Consider the following 23,467-nt stretch of genomic DNA (forward strand, 5'->3'; position numbering starts at 1 on the left):
AATTTCTACATCTGTTTTTCTGCTTGGTCATGTTCTTTTCTTATCTTTCCATAAATACCACTCATTTTGCAAAAATGTAGAACGACAGCAGATATTCCAGTGATCTAAAACATGATAAGTACATCTTACATTGTAGTGTCATAAACTCAAATTGAAAGTTTTGCTTTCTTCAAAAGACCATTTTATACAATCCTACAAGGAGGATGCAATGGACAAGGCCGTCAAGGCAAGAGAAAATCTCCAAGCGCACCTGCTATTTTGATTCATGTATTGGTGTGTTTGGTTCCTCTCCTTACACCTGTACACCATGCGCTCTGTGCATGGTACCAAAATACCACACAGAATGGCAAAGTCAAGCGCTGTTTGCACTGGTCATTGTGCTACCATGAAAATAGGGTCCAAAGTGTTGATTTGAAACAGATCAAAGTGAAGGATTTAGGAAAGACTAAGGCTTCAGTCAGTTCTGATATGACGGTCAGTGCACATGTCCAGTGATGTTATTGAGCTTACTTTCTGTCAAACTCCCTGTATGCGTCTCGTAGCCAGCCGAGAGAGGGTTTGTTTTCACTGGTCAGCCCGTGATGGAAATAGATCAGAGTGTAGTCACTTTCAACATACTGATCCAGTGTTCCTTTAAGATACCTGCAAAAAAATAAATAAAACAAATTCATTGTCATTTAAATAGATAAGTGTGTATTTCAACTGGACTCCATATTCTGGTCCAGGTTTACCAAGGCACTGCATTTTCAGCAACCTTCTTAGTGTTTCAGCATGTTACAGAAGCAGTCAGGTGATATGGTGAAGAAAAAAAAACATTTGTGGCATTTGTTTCCCCTTCACAGAAGTTATTGAGACACTTTGGAAAAAAAACAGTTCCCTTAAAAGGCTTCTGAAAGAAACATGTCCTGTTGCTTCATACTGAGTCAAGACATCGACTATGTTACAACGATATCCCTGGTTTGATTCCAAGGACCTTTATTGTATATTACTTCCCTCCCTTTACTCAAAATGTCACTCTCTATAGTCAAACAGTTAATAAATGTGAAACATGCTTTGTAGAATTGCAGAAAAAAAGGGGAGCGATCAGAATAATTTCATGTCAGAGTTGACACAAGGTACAGTGAAGTTGTTTAAAAATGTGAACCACCGCAAAAGACAGATTCATCGGACAGATGTTTCAGTAAACCCATCTGATATCTTTCTAGGATTTCAACTGGTGCTCCTGCTCCTGCGATGGCCTGGTGCTTGTTGCTCACAAACATTTTCACCCCTTTCTTTGGCTCCAAACTGACTGTACAGTTGAGAAACAGGACTCAATTAATCCAGAAGAAAATCAAAAAGGCCCCAATCATGACCCGGTATGGTTGCAGTCTGCCGGTCCGAGTCCAGTGCGTCCGTTCCTGGTACTATGACCCGGCCCAACCAGCTCGGTCCCAGGTGGCTGAATTGATGCGCCTCACTAAGAACTAGTTGGCTGAAGAGGCCGGGCCGCCTCCTGCTAGGACGAGTGTTACTAGACCGATGCATCAGTGCACTGCTTTTTGATGCTAAAAAGGTACGCTGCTCACACTGCACCCATCGACGTTGCACTGCTGGAGAATCATCAGGTTGTCCAGCAGATGATGCTGTCCACTCAAGCTGGGTCCCCTCAGAGAGTCAGAGTCCAGCCAGAAAGGCCAACCCTTCCGCAAAGGCATCACCCACCACCTAACCACAACAGCCTACAGTGCTACGCCTGCATTTGGCCCGTGAATGCCCTGAGAGAGACATCTCTATGCAGCTGCCTCGGGCTCCAGTGCACCCTGCTTTTGGGTCACCTTGTGTTGGGCTCACGAGAGGGTTGACGCGCATCGCATCCCGGTTCAAATCAGACACCGGGAGCAAGGTGAGCCTGGAGAGCTGGAGTAGTGGAGAACCTACCACGTCCAGTTGTTTTCTAGAGTCGGCATAGTGAAGGAAATCCTGACTGCCTTCATGTCAAAGGTCATGCAGGGCCTGAGCACTCAACTGAGACTGAAACAGCTGCGCACCTCGGTGAACCACCATCAGACAGATATATATATGGTAGGTATATTATAATTTAGATTTTAGTTCTTACATCAGCAGCTTGTGATGGTCCAGCTGGTGCGGAGGAGGCATCCTGCATGCATTAAACACTATCACCTTCCTGCCAAAGTTATCATCACCTAGAGACACACAGAAAGACAGACAGGGATTCAACATTACCTTTTTACTTTCACTGTATTACCTTCTGTTAAAAAAAACATGACAAGCAGTCCAACTTCTGCAAATTAACATTTTAGTCTGAAGAAGTAATGGTAAAAGATAAAGTCAACTATTAATGTCACAGTGGGGATGGGAGTGAAGAGACTGGAGGACTGACCTGCCACTTCAATGATCTGATGCCTGGCGATGTCATAGTAGGGATGGTCCCATGGCAGGTGGAGAGAGCCAGCGTCAAAGCGCTGGGAGATATCTGTCTCTGAAACACACACACACACACACACATCTGAGTCCTGAGCTCATAGTTCAAGTGATTTTTTTGTTTGTAATAAAATAAAATAAAATGTTTTACTCGGCTTCCCGCCAAACATCATTAGGACACTCAGGGTTAAGCACTTGTTCCCACTGTTTTTAAAAATGCCAGTGCCAGTTCGAAGCATCTGAACATTTCTGCTCACTTGGGCCTACATTTTGGTGAAAGTTGCAAATGTTACCACTGATTTGCTATGCATTTTCAAAGTTTTAAACGGTTGCTGTAGCGCCACCATCGGGACTATTAGCCCACAAAGCCAGTTGAGGAAGTTTGGAACAGGACTGGACCTATTGTTCTGTTTATTTTCATGCAAGGGAAGGCAGATTTCCTAGAAAGAAAAATATGAAGAAGAAGACGAAGAAGACAAAGGAGACAAAGAAGACAAAGAAGAAGAAGAATATTTATTGTTTGGCTGTTGCGTGACAGCGTACATCCTCCTTTACATTTTTGTTTGTCCAAATACGTCTGAATCAAGTCAGCATGTTTTGCTTGGTCCTCTATACATGAGTGTAATGCCAGGATCAGACTACACGGTATTTTTATGGTTACGATGGTCACTATGCCAGATTAGACGATTGAGAGTCATAAATTCTTGTCGTGAATTGGCAGCGACACATGACAGACTACACGTCGGTCAACTGCTCCGACAATACACACTCTCCCGGCAACGTTGTCTTAATATACCGGCTTACCGGGGCTCAAGCCCCCGGGCCCTACCATGTAAAGGGGCCCGACCATGTAAAGGGGCCCACAGGGCTCCAGGGGAAAACAATAAAAATATAATTCACAGGGAGAAGCGCAACGGGATGCTCAATGCACAAAGACGCAACGGCCGTGGTGTTTTTTACTCCGACACAACCTAGATTGAATATCCTACTGCGAGGTCCGGCAGCAGTTGAAGGTCCGATGACATCATTCTGCATAATAAGTAGCCTTCTGTTTACAGCTGTGTGCGTCTGCGCTCAGCCGGTCAAATTCACGGCCGTGACTGAACACGTCGTGGAAGGCAAAAACAAAAAAATCAAACATGCTAGACTTTCTGTCGGGACGTCATGAGGCGTCCCAGACGCGGCGTGAGTTGTCGTGTACTATGACACACTACACGAGATATAACGGATCGATTGTCGCTCACAGTGCTCATTTATCGTTCGCGATCCGAGTCGGCACCCTACGACGGCCGCGTCGGGCTATAATCGGAGCTGATATCGTATAGGCTGAACCGGCCATAAGTGTGTGTGCTCTTGAACTTCTTCTGTAAAGTTGAAAGTTCTAGACCTTGGAAGTGAGGACATTTTAGGCAGGGTTTTTCAAAGGGTTTGTTGTGTTATGTAAAAAATATAAAATTATTTAAAAATGTTTCTGGGTTGAGACTTGGTTCAAGGGTTAAGGTTAGACATGAAGTTGTGACAGTTAAGGTTAGCTCTGGGGAATGTCTTGCATCAATAAGATAAGGTCAGGGTTGGGAGTGTGTGCTTGTATACACATGTAGGCAAAATTGTTGGTACCCTTCAGTTAAAGAAATAAAAACCCACCATGGTCACTGAAATAACTTGAAACTGACAAAAGTAATAATAAATAAAAAATTACTGAAAATTAACTAATGAAAATCAGACATTGCTTTTGAATTGTGGTTCAACAGAATCATTTAAAAAAACAAACTAATGAAACTTTAACGGAAGGGTACCAACAATTTTGTCCACGTCTGTACATCCTTATAGTCAGTGTATTAATACAGTATCTATACATCCTTATAGTCAGTGTATTAATACAGTATCTATACATCCTTATAGTCAGTGTATTAATACAGTAACTTAGATGGTGGTCAGCGTGCTCCCAGTCAGGAGAAGCAGACAGGAGTACCAGCAGGAAGCTAAGCGATGTACTGCTGTGGACGCCACGTTAGTTCAGATCAGAAAGTCACACGATAACACAAACTAACTAACCGATGGATGCAGCAGTAGACCAGCTACTCCTGTGTTCTGAGAGGGAAAGTGACTGGTTTTGTGAATGGAGTCTGGTGGCTTTGAAGAGAGTGATATAACGGCTTCAGTTCCCGTCAGAAAGGGCTGTCTGATGGAGAGGTAAAGCAGAGAAAATATTCTAAATATAGTGTACACCTAAACGAATATTTGTTTGTTTCTTTTAGATGGCTAAAATACGTTTTTCTGCTGCTCCTGTCCACAGCTGCTTTACCTCTCCATCAGGTTCAAATAAAGTCATATTATAGTATGTTAAAAAAAAGTCATAGTATAGTATGTGGAAATTTTTTTTTAAAAAGTCACAGTGTAGTAAATTGGGTTAGGTCACCTGGTAGAACAGGTGCCCCATGTACTTCCTTTTAGTCGCCGGCGGGTCTTTCATCGGTGAGAATGGGTCTTTTCTTTTGGAGTTCTCGGTAGAAACTTCCATCTTAGTAGTGTAGCGGAGTTAATGATTACACTTGCCATTACTAACTCTGTCTTAATATGTTTATATGTATGTACACTGAATGAATGTATTTTATGTCATCTGTTTCAATATCGTGTTATTTACTTTATTATTTAATTATTATTCATTTTATATATTATTTACTTTATTATTTAATTATTATTATTCATTTTATATATTATTTACTCTGATATCTGATTATAATGGAGGTTGCCATGGAGACCGTTGTGTGTACGTAGCATTAGCGCCCTCTACTGCGCCCCTGCAGACTTGACAGGTGCACCCCGCATCTCGTCAACAGTCTGCATGTGCCGTCTCCCGTGGCGGCACCCGGGGATTCTTTAGCTAAAGCGCCCTAAACACATTGCCATTCATTCTCTATGGTAGTGCTGAACCACTACGGATGCAATATATCTTTGGCCGCTATTGTTTGTTTGGCGCCCTTTTTCCGAGGAGAGGAGGAGGAGTTGTTGTTACTTTACATACACACATTGACAGAATGATAAATGAACAAGCTTCATATGAATCATAAAGTCGTCGTGTTTGCACTTAACGCTACGTCGACTACTTTCAGTCTCCGTTGTATAACGTTGCTGTTGTCACAGCATGTACTTATACTTAAGGTTTTTAATGCAGGACTTTTACTTGTAGCAGAGTATTTCTACACTGTGGTATCAGTACTATCACTGAAGTACAAGATCAGAGTACTTCTTCCACCTCTGTTAAAATGAGAGAACACCAGAATATTGTTTATTAATTGAGAACCAATGTCTCAGGGTTTTTCATACTTTGTCATGTTGTGTACAACGTACTATTCATGCTTAATTTTAACACTTATTATATGCTTCTATACCATATTACAATTTTCAAAATACTAAATAGGCCACGTTTGTCTGAGCTTGTCAAAAGCAGAATATATCAAATATAGTCTAATGCATGTCTGTTTGGGATAGGAAAGGTGAATTGAATGCAGGGCGTTGCTGGATAAGACACTTCACACTTCAGTGTTACTTGAGTCTGAATCACTGGTTGGGGGTGGGGGGGGGATGATCTGCCTCAACAACCAGAGCTCATCGTTAAGACATACACAAAGGCAGGCACTTAATCAAGGTACTATACAAAGTAGTAAAGGTAATATTAAAGTAAAGGTATTTGATATCATTTGTTTTTTCTTCAAAACCCTGATAAATACAGTGAGAATATGTAGACAGTAAAGGGGCTAGAGCTGAGATGTGAACCTCCTAATTCCTGCTCTCCCTTGAGACCCTCACTATTAACATTTGTTATGAAAACAATGCCTGTCTATAACATATTAATAGATCAATATGCTTTTCTTCATTACAGGTAAAATGCAGAAAACGTTTTTTTTCCCTGGGAGAATGAGTGTCACATTCCGCAAGGGACCACTTGGATATCTCCGTCAGGATCCAACGGATGCAGCCAAACTCCTTAAAGACAACCCCTCTCTACAGGACAAGTCTGCACCCGTGAAGGAGGAGCTGGTCAGGAAAAATGCACTGTCTGTGATCATTTTAAGAGGAGGGGATGCTTCAGATAAAACTGAGGTGGCTCGAGAATACATCCTGCAGTTTGGGAAATATAAAGGGAAGTCCTTCCGCTGGCTCCTTGAAAATGACATTGGGTATACCATCTACCTAATCAAGAACCAGCAAAAGGAGGAGACTGCAGGAGTGTTCATGGCAGGGGGGCACATCAAGGACAGCCTGCTGTCATTTGTGAGCTATGCCCTCAGCTTTCAAGAAATCCAGTCTCTTCTCAATTATGAGAAACAAAAGCCAGTTGTGACAGCAGCAGCAGCAGCAGCAGCATCAGAGGATGACCAGCTGGTTGGTTTTGGCTCTCGTGCCAAAAGCACCTGGAGAGAGATTTGGGACAGCAGGCAGGGATGATGGCTATGCAGCCTTTATTATGAGGAAAAGCTGTGCTCCAGGAACAAAGATGCACAAACTACAAGTGTACCTGCAGAAGAAGCTGCCCTCCCCCTCTGGCTCCTCTCTGGTGACACATGCCTCACAGGCCCCTGCTGAAGCCATGGGTGGGTCTTGTTTTCCATTTGTTTTGTCAAAAAAATTTATATGCTGTCATGGTATCCAGTGTATTTTAGTACACCAAAGGGAGTAAACTTTGTCTTCCATTATTTCAGTGGTGATTTTATTCATACTATCCTAAGTACAGTAAAGCCATATTTTTAGTACATTCTAATTCTTGTCTGTTTGCATCACAGTGATGGATGAAGATGAAGAGCTGGAGAGAGCGATGCTGGGTATCTGTCCTTCTAAGCAACATGTGCAGAGCTGTGAGTAAACATTTGTTGTCTTATATTGGTTTGTTTCTACTGCCTGAAGATTCAAAATAATTTACAGTTCAGCCTGTTTAATATTAATTGTGTATTCTATATAGTTTATATTTAATTGTTTTTGTTTGTGTTTTACAGCTGTTTCTGCACCATCAGCATCAACTGCCAGACGACAGGCTTCGGGAACAGAAAGAGGTTCTTAACCAAACAAAAACGTCCTGTCGTCGACAGAGACTCTGGGACCATGAATTCTTATCCCAAACCGAAGCATGACATAAACCGTTCCTTCTCATGTTGACCATGTTCTGGTCATGTTTGTGTTTTGCTGTTCAACTTGTTGTCCTAGTGACTATGAATTGATTCCAGTCATGGCGAGGGTAAGTAGCACTCTTTATTCCAGTTTTTAGACTTATATGATGAATATATATATATAGGACTGCTGTGGTTACTAACACTTGTATGCATGTGTTTGCAGTGTGCCATGTTGCTTCCCCTGCTTAGGCTAAATTGTAATGACTGACTACTAAATATTTATCCATACAGAACTAAACTGCATGTGTATGAATGAAATTCTTTATACTTTAATGTAACAAACAGTCTGTTTAACTATATAAGGCTGAGATAAGCAGGTGAAGTAAAAGATGGATAATGTATGCCTTTACTAACACCAGTTTTTTTTATATTGTCAAAATATAAATGACTGACAAGATTTTTTCTGTTGTAGTACCATCTGCTACACTGTCCACACCAACTGAACTGACGGGTTCACAAGTAGATGGTAAATGCATTCTATTTCTTTTTATCCATTTAAACCTTTCTGTCATATTCCCTCTGATTATGTCCGTTATAAACCAATAATTGATTACTTTTTGTGGTCCTTATCTCCTTGCAGCCCCTGCTCTGCCGATGGTAAAGAGACCTGTGCCCCTTCCTCAGGAGCTGATGTTCCTGATGCCAGAAACACCAGGACCCTTGCCAACAGAGACAACTGTCACTGTTCCAGGTGTGTATTATTTTAACTGTATTTGCATCTTAAAAATATCCATATGTAGTGTCCATCGGAACTGTTCTCATTGATGTAAATCAGATACTGGTGCACAATGTCATAGTCAAGTTTTTTATTTATCTTACTGTGAATAATAATGAAATGTTTAATATTCTATATAGTGTCAGAGGCACTTCCGATTTCTCCTGAGACGTCTGCAGAGCCCATTCAACCGCCGCTGCAACCGCCAAGAGCTCAAAGTAAGTATTTGAATGTTCTTGATTTGGTTGTGTGCGTGTCAAAGAGATAGAATCAAGTCAACACACAATCTTAATAATTTGCTATGTCTTTCTTCTTGCCTGACCAGGTCAGCCATTACCCAGGCCATCAGCTGTCCCCAGCTGTCCTCCTCCACAGCTTAAACAGCATTTGCATAGGAATGATTCTGTCCCAAGCTTTTTGATCCATATTTTATTTATTTGTTTTTACCTTTATTTTATTCAGGGGGAGGTTCACTGAGGGCAATGCTCTCTTTTTCAGGAACGCCCTGATCACATTCACACAGTTACACATTCACACCTGGAAGCTGCCCAGTACAACCACAGTCTGATCTGCTGGTCACTGAGCAACTCCACTGGAGCGGTTGGGGGGGCCTTGCTCAAGGGCATCTCAGTGGTGGTAATGAGGGAGGGCCACCACTGCCCCATATAAGCGGTTTATCAATGTAACCGTGATCACTGTAACCGGTTTCCACTGTATATACTGTATATTTTGCTCATGTAAATAATTATTACATTTATTATATACAATATTATATTTACTTTACCTTACATTTTTGTGTGATATATGTGTGACCTTGCAATATGGGCTCTGTTGAATATTTACTGTTACAGTTGTGGTTAATAAATACATTTAATTCACTAATGTCTACATGTCTCATTAATAAATTAATAATTTATAGTGAACAGTAAAGTCTCTAATTGAAGTAATTAAGTAATTGCAATTTAAATGTTACACATAGGAAGAAAACTCTAATATAATTGGTTAATAGCTTTAAGTAAGTCAAGAACTTGATATAACCAGACTAGTCTAATCTAATGATAATCAGAAGAAGTAAATAACAAACTAAGACTCACATTTCTTGATTCCCAAATAGCTCATTATCTTTGACAATGTATCACAGACTTTGTACCAAGTGGGATTCGAACATGCTCCAGATAATAATTCTTAAATATTCAGGAGAAAACTGCTGGACCAGAGCGGCGTTTTCAGCACCCTGGACAGCGTTAATAAGTCTGCAATTTCATTGGCTGTCAGTGTATGCCACCTATACGCGACTTGCCCCCGCGGGTTGACTTTGAATTAGTTCCGTAAATATAAAGAGCATAAGCCTTGTTTTTATGGGTAAAATTGTGTTTCTGTAAATTGTATGTCGAGCTAAGCTTACAAAGTACTAGAGAAAATGCTGAATGTTGATATTAGTTGCCTCTTTGATTGTACTTTGTTGAAAACGCCACGTTGTCGGTGACTTTGCTAGCTTAGTTAAAGCTAGCTGGCTAATCAACAGCAACTTCAACTGATATCATTTTGTTTTAGCATCTTTGAGAAGCTTTGCCGCTGTGAGACTGACTGTGGGAGATCTAACATCATCTCTGTATTATCAGAATAAATGGCGAGTTGGAGCCAGACGTGACGGTGTGTGGACATCATTAATAACACAACGCAAAGAGAGAGTACACAACTGCTACACTGGTCAATGACAAGGTGGGGTTTCAGAGTGTGTGGGGGGTTGAAGGGGCAGTGTGTACTGTTGGGGCGGGGGGGATTGACTATATGTATGTGAACTGGTACGAGCTGCTGGTTCACACGTTGGGAAACTGGTTGCTACGGTTTTGTGTATTGAATTGTGTAATGTTCTATGTTTGTTAGGTGGACTGGGGTTCTGTGTAAGGGCGAACAGAACGGTTCTGTGGTTTTGGGGTGATTCTAGTGGGTTGGAATGGTGGGAGGTTCTGGGTGAGTGGATGTGTGAGTGTGTGAGTGAAGGTGTGTGGACGGGTGAATGAGTTGGGCTGTTTTTAGGTGTGTATTTTTTCAATCTTTTTCCCCCCTAGGTTGCTTTCAACCGCGGGGTTTTAAGTGCGATGTTTAATTAAAGAACATCAAAAGTCTCCTCTCCTCTCCTCTCCTCTCCTCATCTCTCCTCTCCTCTCCTCCTCTCCTCTCCTCCTCTCTCCTCTCTCTCTCCTCTCTACTCTCTCTCCTCTTTCTCTCCTCTCTCTCCTCTCCTCTCCTCTCCTCCTCTCCTCCTTTCCTCTGCTCTCCTCTTCTCTCCTCCTCTCCTTTCCTCTCCTCTTTTCTTCTCCACCTCTCCTCCTCTCCTCTCCTCTCCTCTTCTCTCCTCTCCTCTCCTCCTCTCCTTCAGTCCAGATGTTTGTGATTCAGTCCAGATGTTTGTGATTCCGTCTAGATGTTTGTGATTCAGTCCAGATGTTTGTGATTCCGTCTAGATGTTTGTGATTCAGTCCAGATGTTTGTGATTCAGTCCAGATGTTTGTGATTCAGTCCAGATGTTTGTGAGTACAGCTGCATGGCCACCAGATGGTGCCTTTGAGTTAACACAGAGGAACAACTCTCAGCTCTCTCAGTCTTTCATCTATGATTTCATCGGGTCTGTAGGGGGTCCAGGGGGTCTTTAGGAGGTCTTTAGGGGGTCTGTAGGGGGTCCAGGGGGTCTTTAGGAGGTCTTTAGGGGGTTCAGGGGGTCTTTAGGGGGTCCAGGTGGTCTTTAGGGGGTCTTTAGGGGGTCTTTAGGGGGTCTTTAGGGGCAGGTAGCAGGTCAACAGTAGATGTCACAGAGAAGTGGTGAACATCATCTGAAAGCTGAGAACCTGGAGATTAATCTGAGATGCAGCTCAGCACTGAGGGTCAAGTTGGGTTAGGGTTAGTTGTTCTAGTCATAAATCAGAAATAAACATAAATTATGAATTATTTAAAATAAATAGTGAAAGTGTATACGTGTTTAGAACATGATGATAGCAGTATCTGATGGTCATCCTCATGCTCTATTACGTCTCATAAGTTGTTGTGTTGATTCCATTTGTTCAACAGGTTTGGTGCTAAATTTAACCATTTTTTTTACCAACTGGAGAATTGATCTGGAGAAGAAGACATGCTGTGATTTGGGATCAAAATCTTTTGACATTTTGGAGATTTCTGCAAGAATTGCTTTTTCTTTATGCAAAATGACCCCACTCAGAGTGTTAAATATATCCTATATGATGTTATATTATGGAATATGTTCTTGATGCATTTATATAAGCAGCATGTTAATGGTCACGGTAGGGCTAACGGTCACTGCTTAATACTGAATTTATAATGCAGTACATTCTTAAAGTGATGTTAAATCTGTGAACAGTAACTCCAGCTGTCAGGTTAATGTGGCAGAATGAAACGTTTCCCTCTGAAATGTAACGGAGGAGAAGTATAGAGTACAATAAAATGGAAATACTCAAGTCAAACACAAGAACCTTAAAGTTGTACTTAAGAGCAGTAGTGGAGTAAATGTACTTAGTTACATTCCACCGCTGGTTTCAACCACACTCGGTCCGGTTCTAGACGTGATCCTTCGTGTTGTCCTGTGTGTGAGTGAGTGTCCAGTAGATCTGGTTCTGGTTCCGGGTGGCTGGATCGAGGTCCTGGTAGGTGGAGTCTGGCCGTGTGGAGCCTGGAGGCCAGTTCTCATAGGGGACAATCTGAACACCACAAACATGAAATCACAATGATGAAACACAGAAAGCAGAAGCTGTTTGTACATGAGAGGGAAAATGAGAAGTGGATGATGCTGCTGTGGTCTGAGATATTTCTGTAGACATTATGATATGTAGTGTGGACATCGTCACTATGTGAGTTCTGCTGTGAATCCAACCTGACCACAGCTGCTGTTCTCAGTTTCTACGGCTGCTCTTTAAAGATGTAACGAGCCAAAACCCCAAAACCCCAAAACCTCAACACTGAAGCATGATCACTCTCTAGAGATGTTGTCCGTCTACACACCCACAGAGCCACACCAGCATTCACCTGACCGATATTCATTCTCCTTTTAGCTCCATTTAGACCTCAAACAACTCCTAACAACAAAAAGATGTGGTTCTTTAGCTGCTAAATGTTTGACTTTCCTCACCAGCTCAACTTTACTGAACTTTACAGTGAGTTTCTGTAATGTGAAGCCAAAGATGAAGAGTCTTCAACCTGCATCCTGTCTAGCAGCCAGCAGGGGGCGACTCCTCTGGTTCTATAGAAGTCTGATAGGAAATGAGCCTCCTTCTCTCTTCATGTATTACCTCAGGAAACACTGTAAACATGAGTTTCATTAAAGTTTATTGTAACATTGTGGTTGCTTAAAAAATTCTGTTCTCTCCGAGACGGAGACGGCCAAAAACCACGATGGCGACTTTGATAATATCATGCAATTAAAAACTTTGTAGGCGACATTTTAAAGTTTAATTCATCAATCTGGTGCACTTTGAGAGCAAAATGACGAGGCGAGATGTATGGAGACGTTAATCATAAACACACCGGGTGTATAGAAACAGAATGAAGCACAATAATCGTTTAATGGCGATTATCTTATTTTCATAATCGTTTGGAAGCTGTATTTGAAATTGAGAGTGACTACAGACGGAGTTCCCTCCACCACAGAGCGGGAGAGTGGGGGAACCGGACTGGAACCACAGAGTGGGAGGTGGAGGAACCGGACTGGAACCACAGAGTGGGAGGGTGGAGGAACTGGACTTGTACCACAGAGTGGGAGGGGGGAGGAACCGGACTGGTACCACAGAGTGGGAGGGGGGAGGAACCGGACTGGAACCACAGAGTGGGAGGGGGGAGGAACCGGACTGGAACTGTACCAGAGAGAGTTTAGAAAGTCACCTGAGTCTTGGTGCTGTCTGTGTTTCCTGTCTTGTTGGTACCTGCAGAACAGACAAAGTATTTCTCTCCATCTTGAATCAGTGATCATTAAAAAGGTGCAGATGAGGTTGAAAGATGACTCACCATCAGACCGCTTCGTCCTCGTTTTGTAGAAGAAGAGCAGAACAACAACCAACAGAACCACCACCACAGGTACCCCGACCGACACCAGGACCAGACCTGATGAGACGGGATGAAAACATATAAAACAAACATGATGTAAAGTCCTCTACAAGCTTCTGTGATGATAACTCGGACGCTTAATGTGAAACTGTCTCTCTGTGTTGTTGCTGAAACAGTATTTTATAACCAGCCGTACCTGTAGACACCTTGTTTGTTTCAGGGACAGCTGACGGAGCTGCGAACAACAAAAACACAATAAAAAACTTGATTTTGGACGGAAACAAGTTGTGAACACAATGCTGGTTATCAGCAAACAGCTGCTCATTCACACGTCTAGCAGTTACAGAGCAACAGGATCACTAGTTGTGTCCACCTGATGAATGTCAGTCCAATATTCACTCACTAAATAATATTATTATTATTATTATTAATAATAATAATAATAATAATGAAGCTTATGCGTAAATTCAGTCAGGAAGACTAGGGGTGCAATCTCATTCATTCTCATTCATTCTGGGTCACTCTCATGGGCTATTACTATGTCAGCTGATTATGGGCGTCTCTCTTTTCAGTGACCAATCAGAGCTTGCCATATCTCCCTGAACCAATCACATGTTGCTGTCAAAGTTTAAAAACCATTGTCCTCTATGCTGTTTCAGTGTCAGTATCAGCACAACCAATGCGACCCTCCACCACCCCATCACCTCCAGATTCATCCAATCAGAGTAATCCTGCTCCACTTCATTCATCGGATCCGCATCAATCTTCACCACCACCATCACCAGTGTCTAGACCCGGGGGAATAATCCTAAATCCTACTATGGCATCACTTCCCCCTTATCATGTCACATCGGGTTTAAATCACTAAAGACTGTTACTATTCATAATTCGTGCACTTTGTAATAAATCATCATTCAATTCATACGAGTCTCTCCTGATTGAAATAATAATAATAATACTGTGAACTGTACCTGTAGACACCTTGTTTGTTTCAGGGACAGCTGTCGGAGCTGCGAACAACAAAAACACAATAAAAAACCTTTTTGTAATAACTGACTTTGTTTTGGCCAGTCGAGTTTAATGAGTTATTCACTCACTAAATAATATTATTATTATTAATATTATTAATAAGACTGTGAACTGTACCTGTTGTCTCTTCGCTCCTCGCTGTGAAACATGAAAACATATTCAGTGATTATAAAAAATAAATCCTGGTGCTCTTTACATCTGACAGACCATTTCTATGAAGAAAGCAAAAATATTCAACTGAAATATAAAAAAACACTGTAAAATATTCTTCAAATTATTGTTAATCTACAATAATACTTAGAGAGCAGCTCAACGCGTCTTAGAGAGGACATATCAGGCTCGTTGTCAGGTTCATACTTGTAATTTGGGGGTTTCTACTAGAACATGGTTAAATGCTTTAATGTTCAAAAACTGCTTTATTGATCTCGTAGCGGCTGAGCTGCAGCTCCTCGTTTCACCCTCTGACTGTCTGAAACTGTTTGTCTGTTTCAGACCTTTAAAATTCACAAAAAAACGATGTAACCAGTAAAGGAAAGTCCTCTTTAAATGTTAGTATTCACAGTGTTTACAGTGTGTGTTGTTATTTTAGATGCTGCAATGATGAAATTAGTGCTGTGGAACATTAAACATTTCCATGAAACTCACCGTCGGTAACACAGAGGTCAAAGTCGTACGAAGCTGTGAAGCGAGGTCTTCCTCTTCTGACTCCACACCTGTACCGGCCTGAGTCTGACTTCACCAGCTGGGCGATGTTCACGTACAGCCGCTGGGAGTCGACCTCCAGGCTGAATCGGCCATTCTGGGCTCCAGATCCAGACGTTACAACGAGAACATCGTCTCCTCTGCAGTCGTTCTCACAGAAGAACTTCCGGACGTTTCTTACAGACAGAAGAGAGCATTGGACTCGGATATTTCCTCCCTCGGTAGCGTTGATGCACCTGGAGGTACCGGTGGTTCCATCACAGAGAGCTCCTGAAAAGACCAACAGTGAGATACATCACCTCTGGCTCTGGGAAACTGCTCTTCTTTTTACTATCAACTAAACAATTAAATTGATGAATAAAAACTCGATTGCTCGATGCAGCCGTTAAATTATTGTGGATTGATTGAGCAGAAACTAAAATAAATAAAAGCAGTTGGATACATCCTGTAAATGTGAGTGCTGCATTAACAGCCAGGTAATCAGTCCTCACCTGTTAAGAAGCAGAAGAACAGAACAATGTGGATGTTCATTCTGATTTAATCCTGATGGAGATAAAAAGCTTCACTTCACTCTGATGGTCTGATGACATCTGACTTCCAGAGTCGTCGGCTTTCTTCTTCTTTCTCAGCTCTGTTTCACAACGGTCCTCCAACGTCACGACTAGTACAGTGGAAATGAAGCGTTCAACCAAGTTCAGCAGGTTCACTGAAGGGTTAGTTAACTGGTCACCCAGTTTATTCATTTCAACTTAGTTTATGTGAGCAATCACGTTTTTTCCATCATTTTGACACGGCAACCGGGTCTCAATACTTCAATACCCATGAGCCTCGGCTGCCGTTGCCATGGAAAAGATGTCAGTCAGAAGCCAATCAGAGCGGCTGCTGAACCAGGAAATGCTCCAACACTCAGAAACAAGCCTAACAGCCATGCTAGAGACTCGGTAAGGCAATGAGCTACCACGTTCACCATCTTAACAACAACAATAAAACATGTAGAGGTGTTGAGATATTTCAGTGGACCAACGTGGTAGACGGGCCAACGCTGCCATCCATAAAGTCACATGGCTAACAACTGCAGCACAGATTATTACAGCGTGCAGTGAGAACCAGAGACGCAACAACTACTTCGTAGGAACAAACTGACATTACACATCCAACCTTCATCATCATCATCACCATCTTGCAACAGGTGGATCTAAAACCACGGTGAGAGAAACCGACCGGAGAGAGGTCAATAGGTTAAAGTTACATCACGTATTAAATGGAGCAACTTCAGCTTCTGTTTTCTTCAGAACGACCGAGACTAGAAGGAGTGTGGTAAAAGACAAAGTTTAATGATTAAAGAAGATATTAATGATGATATAATGATATTAAGGATTACATGCAGAATGAATATCCACCATGGTCACCTGGCGGTTAATGCTACAGCACGCAGAGCATTGGACATCTTCTGATGAACATGAGCTGTATATTGTTATCACTTCTTATAAATGTATTTACACAATTTGTGCTTCAAAATGTGTACTTTTTTTATTGAAGATGTTTTTAAGTACTTTTACACATACAGTATTTTTACCATCATGTTGGTGCACTCCATCTGGATTAACCTAGTGATTTGTACTTCGGACCAATATATTACAGTATATAACTAATACTAATACTGACATTCCCATCAGCCTCAGCTGAGATATAAAAACCATAAAGACCTCCACTACAGCTCTTATTCTGCTAGCTGCAAGATGTTTTATATTTAAAAAACACAGGAAGTAGTTGGCAGGAAATGGTAAAATAAGTAAAAGTCCTATAATCTTATTTATTTTCAGTAAATATTCTACCATGTTTGTTCTGTTTTCTAAAAAGCATCAGACACTGAAAAATAACAAGAGATATGAGACTGTAAAGGTTTCATTTATTAAGGCTGTTTATGCTTTCAATGTTACAGAAAACACAACCACAGACAGCTGTATTAGTCCACCGTAACCACGGTCTGCCGTCTGCCGTAACCACGGTCTGCCGTAACCACGGTCTGCCGTAACCACGGTCTATCGTGGTTACCGTAACCACGGTCTACCATAGTTTAAACTCAATTCCACTGCCAAGCACAGAGAAGCCGATCTTTCTGCCGATGGTGAAGCCTGTTCCCAGCACCTTTGCTTCTATCCCTCCAGGGCCGATGCCGACGCCGGTGTCAGCCGACAGACCGATGGTAGCTTTCACCGGACCAGCGGAGGCCGAAGCGCTGGCCAGTTCTGCTTTGGCGAAGGCTCTGGCTCCTGCTGCCGTGGAGAGTTCGGCTCCAGCGCTGGCGTTGGGCCCTTTAGCCTGAGCATCAAAAATGCCCCATTCAGCCTGAGCATGGCCGACTCCGGCACCGGCGTACACTCCATCCCCCGATTCATCTTCCATGGACCCAGTACCGGCGTAGGTACCAGCAGTAAAAGCTTTACCGGGCCGGTCCAGAGTGTCAAACATCGTCTGTGACCCGCCGGTACAGACCTCTAGATCTCCTCTCACAACTGCATCGGTTAAAAAAACAGACACTACATTTAATCTCTGAGGTAAAAAAGATGTACCACAGAATGACATTGTAAACACATATTTCAAAAGTAATATTTTAAGAAAAACAGGTTGTTATATGTTCAACAATACTATTTTATTTATTTTTCTTTTGGGCTGAACTTCTACTTTAATATGTTAAAGGAGACATATCAGGCTCATTTCCAGGTTCATACTGTATTTTAGGTTTCTACTAGAACATGTTTACATGCTTTAATGTTCAATAAACTCATTATTGTTCTCCTCCCGTCTGTCTGCATATCTCTGTATTCACCGTCTGTCTGAAGCGCTCCTGTCTCTTTAAGAAGCCCAGTCTGCTCTGATTGGCTGGTGAGATAAACATGGTTCACCTTTGTAAAGGTAGCTCTCCAGCTGTGGGCCGTATATTCTAATGAGGCTGCATGTGACATAGGAAGGGGAGCCACATCTAATTGGCTGGTTGAGTCACATGTTTTCTGACCTAGACAGCCCATAATAACCTGACTGGGTTGGTGGGAACTCCAGAGACCCAGATGGATGAACACAAGCACTGAAACAGAGTTTTTCATGATTTGTCCCCTTTAACTCTCAAAGCTACAACTCTTTCATTTGTTCTCAAAATATTACCACTTTAACCTGTTAAATAAAACAGTTTTCACATAAAATTTGGACTTTATTGTCATATTATGACTTTTTCTCTCCATGTAGTCCTGAAATCTCATACAGTGGAATCAAAATGATTATTGACTGTCAAAAAACTATTTAAATTATTATTTTACTTACTCTCAGTTGCACGGTCTGAAAGAAAGAAAAGGGAAACTTAGTCATTGCATAATCAAGCAAGTTATTTTTTTTCTTTTAAAATCCATAAAAGCCACATAATTACTCCATGGCTATAAGAACAGATGGATGGACTGTGCACATACTCTCTATACTACAATATATACAAGGTTTATCATCGAGATACTTCAACACTCCACACACTCAGTTCCATAAAAAACAAAGAATGGACAGTTTTGTTGTGGCAGCTCTTTGTTTCCCTTTCAGTCACTGAAGTTAGTTTATTCAAATAAACTAGATTTATATTTATAAACAACACAGGACATTATTCTTCTAGAAGATGTTTGCCTACCTGACAACTTCAGGAAAGGTAGGTCACTCTGAAAGAAACAGAGGAAATGTCGGCAGCAGATTAGAACGAGAGTTTCTCGGTGGGAACTGAAAAATAACAGAGGTAATAGATCTAAAGTAAAATATATTTTATTATTATTATAAAATATATTTTATTATTTTACTACATTCTGACAAGAAGGCATTTGTTCATCGGTGGTCAACCAGCATAATGAAGTCAGTAATGAAGTTAATTCTTCATTCTGTACTGAATAAAAACTAAATTAAAAATATCAATTACTGATAATGACTGCACCATTTGGTATATATTGTAAAATACCAATCATACTATAAAGCATGTATACATTTCTGTTAACATAATATACCTCACATGGTTGGTGACTTACCTGAAGGAGGTTGCTCACAGGAGATGAATGCGTTGACAGCTGGACTGCTGGACTAACCCCAACGAGAGGGTTTAAATATCACCCTGCAAAAGAATGTGAAACTATTTAATCAGCAGCTCAGAACAAAGTCCACAGAAAGGTGAGGTAGGAGTCACAAACATCATTAACACATAAAAATATAAAAAGTCACAGTAAGATAAGAGAAGAGATGAGATAGTCCTTTATTAGTCCCACAGTGGGGACTAATAAAGGACTTCCCAATAGGAATCCTCAACACGTCTATATTGAACCAAACAGTTTAGAAAACGCAGTTCTACTGTTAGTTTTCTTTTACAGTAGTTTAGTTAGTGGTGAGATCACAGACTGAATATAAAGATGGACGACATGACAGCTCCACTAAACTGAAGCCAGAACATCTGGATGTTCATAGCCCCCCCCCACTCCATGTTAGTGGATGGGACATGAACCGAACTAAAGACTCAAAGAACGCGTCAGATCAATGTTTCAGAGATGGTTTTTGTCATCGGATGTATAGTTCTCATCACGCTGATGTTTTTCTGATCAGTTTGGTTTTGATGAGTTATTTGACGATATAAAAGGGGGCGGGACATCAAGATTGACAGCTGTGAGTCGTATTCACGACCTCGTCAGTGGAAAGTCTCTGAAAGCTCCGAGTTCACGAGTTGTGACGTGTTTGTTGACGTAGTCAGAAATGGCGGAGGCCATGGAAGTTAGTTTTTTTCATTTCTGGATGGAAAGTTAAAAATTTCATGAAGATGAATAATAAAATAAATAAATCTACAGAGCCTTTAGAAAGGTGCTGAATAAAAGAATGGCTTTCCCTAAAAATAATTCTTCTGATTGTGAACTAATCATTTTAAATGTTTTGACGGGTCCAAAATGAATGTTTTGTTTATATCTGTGGAAGGTATCTGACGTTGAGGCTGGTGAGCCAATAGTATGATGGCGTTGGTATCACGTGGCGTCTCTGGGTCAAGTTACCAGATAGTGTTGGAAAATGGATAACTGAGTTTGACACACTGGCGTCTCCATCAGGCTGCAGAATACCTGAATAGTTACCGTGGCAACAAGTGACAACTGACGTTAGCACATATAGGCATCTTAGCTTAATCGTCTGAACAACAATAACCCATAAAATTACAATTCGGCATATTTAAACAAAACCAAGATCTACCTAACTAATATGTACTTTTTGCACTGAAGATGTTCATTGAAGTAAACTTTACAAGTATTATTTACCATCATGTTGGGGATTTTTCTTTAAAAATCATTTCATTTTCTCATTATGATTTATTTCACTTGTACTTTGAAGAAGTACATTTTACTTGAATCTTGTGTCTTTTTAAGTAATGCACTCCAACTGGATTAATCCTCTGATTTGTAATTCAAGTGTATTATAGTAAATACATCCAGGTCAAATGCTTAATTAGTCCCATATGAACAAATACCTGCTAAACTAATGACGCTCCCGTCAGCCTCAGCTGAACTTTAAATGCTTGCATGCTAACACATGAAACCGACACTGTGATCACTGCTGTACTGTACTGCAGTACTACTGTAGTACTGCAGTACTACAGTACTGCAGTACTACAGCAGCTGCAGGCTTATTGTAAACCACACAGTTTCCCTGAAGTTTTTACTTTCACTTACTGTCAGTTTATTGTAAACTCCCTACAATAAAACCGTTATAAATAAAACAGTTACAGTACATAACAGTCCTGTCCAGAACAGTCTGTTTTATGTTTGGTGGACTGTCCTCTCCGTCTCTGCATCCTGGAGACTAATCCTGAAGGTGAAAACTAAGACGTGCAGAAGTTTCATTCTGAGTGGTGCAATGAGTCATATATAAGTACTTCAGATGGATAAGATAAAACTGTTTTCATCCCGAGGGGAACGGATAACTTACCCAACTATCATAATGCACTTCTTCATAACACAGGCAGATAGAGGAGGAGGGGGTTTGATGGCCATCTATTGTCTCCACAGACACACACAGATGAACTAAATGTCCAAAACATGTCATGTAAAACTATAAATCCAACTTGTTGTTATAGTTTTAAAAAGGAAACCACACAGGACAGTTTCTCCTGAGTGAGAGCAAAACAGTTCAAGCTGGGTTCAAATCTGGTGAGGATACCCCCCCCCCCTGTGTTCCAGGCACGACCTGCTGGGAGGAGACCACGGGGAAGACCAGGACTAGGTGGAGAGATTAGATCTCCACACTGGCCTGGGAACGCCTCGGGATCCCCCAGTCAGAGCTGGTTAATGTGGCCCGGGAAAGGGAAGTTTGGGGTCCCCTGCTGGAGCTGTTGCCCCCCCGACCCGACCCTGGATAACAGGTTGAAGATGAGTGAGTGATGAGTGATGATTTCCATGATTCCGATACGATTCAAGGACGATATTTGGCTCAACTAGAGCGATACGATACATTCAACGATTTGAAATCAATACAGTAACTTTTTGGTCAAGTTACCAGATAGTGTTGGAAAATGGATAACTGAGTTTGACACACTGGCGTCTCCATCAGGCTGCAGAATACCTGAATAGTTACCGTGGCAACAAGTGACAATTGACGTTAGCACATACAGTATAGGCATCTTAGCTTAATCGTCGGAACAACAATAACCCATAAAATTACAATTCGGCATATTTAAACAAAACCAAGATCTACCCAACTAATATGTACTTTTTGTACTGAAGATGTTCATTGAAGTAAACTTTACAAGTATTATTTACCATCATGTTGGGGATTTTTCTTTAAAAATCATTTCATTTTCTCATTATGATTTATTTCACTTGTACTTTGAAGAAGTACATTTTACTTGAATCTTGTGTCTTTTTAATTAATGCACTCCATCTGGATTAATCCTCAGATTTGTAATTCAAGTGTATTATACTAAATACATCCAGGTCAAATGTTTAATTAGTCCCATATGAACAAATATCTGCTAAACTAATGACGCTCCCGTCAGCCTCAGCTGAACTTTAAATGCTTGCATGCTAACACATGAAACCGACACTGTGAGCATGGCAGCAATACAGCAGCTGCAGGCTTATTGTAAACCACACAGTTTCCCTGAAGGTTTTACTTTCACTTACTGTCAGTTCACTGTAAACTCCCTACAATAAAACCATTATAAATAAAACAGTTACAGGTCAACAGTTTCTGTACAAGTTATCGATGTAATCTGATTATCTATCAATGATCTGTTATTAATTATCTGTTATCAGTTATCTATTATCTATCTATACTGAATTAGTTTCTCATGTTGACCTGATGATCCAGAGAGCAGATCACAAAGGCTGACAATAAATAAAACCTGTATTAGATTAGATTGACTTCATTGTCCTCCTCCCAGTGCAGTGAAGGTACATATAGACACATACAGTATATAAACATATACATATAAAGTACAATAGACATAATACAAGTGTTCCCTGATGCTGTTTACCGAGTTCAACACCTGTATGGCATAGGGAATAAAAGACTTCTTATATATGCTATAGCCTTTGGGACCGCTGGGCCTTTAAATATATATATGTATATATATATATATATGTATATATATGTATATATATATATATATATGTATATATATATACATATATGTATATTATGGCAAGCCGTTCAGGAAATTATTATATATATAATGTGAAATTTGAGAATATGGAATGAAATCCTGAATATATTGAATGAAACTCTGAATATATGGAATGAAACTCTGAATATATTGAATGAACTCTGAATATATGGAATGAAACTCTGAGAATATGGAATGGAATCTGACGTCATCACGGCGCTGCTGCTTTCTTGTGTTTTAGGTCATTATATTACAGTTTTTCTCAATTGTTTACACACAAATACTGGTACTTGACACACAATGACCACAACATGTAACTCATGCACCAACCCCCTGAACCAATTCTGCTAAACTACAAGCACAATTCCTGCTTTACACTCAAATTGCAGTTCTAAAACACACTTTTTTCAAAACACTACACACAATTCTCTGCATTTGGCACAATTTTCATGAAGAAAATCTCGTTTTCACAAGGAACACACTGTCATTCAAAATTCTAAAGTCAATTGCCCTACTATGCACACTGACTCATCACATGGGCAAACACCTGTCACACAGTGTTACAATTAGCAATCAGATCTTTAGCATAAAAGGGCAAACATTGCTTGTGATGTGGATGAGGTGCTGTGGCCAGACCGAAACAGAAGAGAGGATGCAGCATAGTTTTTTTTTTCGTTTTTTTTTACTGTAACTGTATACAGTAAATGATTCTGTTGTTTTGTA

General features: G+C 40.8%; 1 protein-coding gene and 1 long non-coding RNA gene across 5 annotated transcripts in view; one reads left to right on the forward strand and one right to left on the reverse strand.

Moving 5' to 3' along the window:
• Window positions 1–23,467, forward strand: part of LOC141762901 (uncharacterized) — a 182,662-nt gene that overhangs the window by 146,496 nt on the left and 12,699 nt on the right. The gene's annotated exons all lie outside the window — the stretch shown is intronic.
• Window positions 11,434–16,051, reverse strand: LOC141762887 (uncharacterized). Of its 4 annotated transcripts, XM_074627043.1 has the most exons (8): window positions 15,582–16,051; window positions 15,034–15,360; window positions 14,506–14,526; window positions 14,331–14,369; window positions 13,556–13,594; window positions 13,321–13,416; window positions 13,198–13,238; window positions 11,434–12,020 (listed from the first exon to the last, which is right to left on the reverse strand). In XM_074627043.1, exons 1-8 carry the CDS (start codon window positions 15,619–15,621, stop codon window positions 11,880–11,882), a joined length of 744 nt encoding a protein of 247 aa, XP_074483144.1. In that variant the 5' UTR covers window positions 15,622–16,051; the 3' UTR covers window positions 11,434–11,879. The 4 variants fall into 4 exon arrangements, with proteins under 4 accessions (XP_074483144.1, XP_074483145.1, XP_074483146.1 ...); XM_074627044.1 differs by lacking the exon at window positions 14,331–14,369; XM_074627045.1 differs by lacking the exon at window positions 13,556–13,594.

The sequence above is a fragment of the Sebastes fasciatus genome, chromosome 24, assembly GCF_043250625.1.
Source record: "Sebastes fasciatus isolate fSebFas1 chromosome 24, fSebFas1.pri, whole genome shotgun sequence".
In the NCBI taxonomy this organism is placed as follows: domain Eukaryota; kingdom Metazoa; phylum Chordata; class Actinopteri; order Perciformes; family Sebastidae; genus Sebastes; species Sebastes fasciatus.

What these genes read in the sequence shown, in the direction of transcription:
- LOC141762887 (XM_074627043.1), bottom strand. Translation starts at nt 15,621, where the DNA reads ATGAACATCCACATTGTTCTGTTCTTCTGCTTCTTAACAG. An exon ending in GAGGAGCGAAGAGACAACAG is followed by an intron (nt 14,370 to 14,505) that starts GTACAGTTCACA and finishes TGTTGTTCGCAG; the next exon opens with CTCCGACAGCTGTCCCTGAA. An exon ending in CAGACAGCACCAAGACTCAG is followed by an intron (nt 12,021 to 13,197) that starts GTGACTTTCTAA and finishes TGTGGTGTTCAG; the next exon opens with ATTGTCCCCTATGAGAACTG.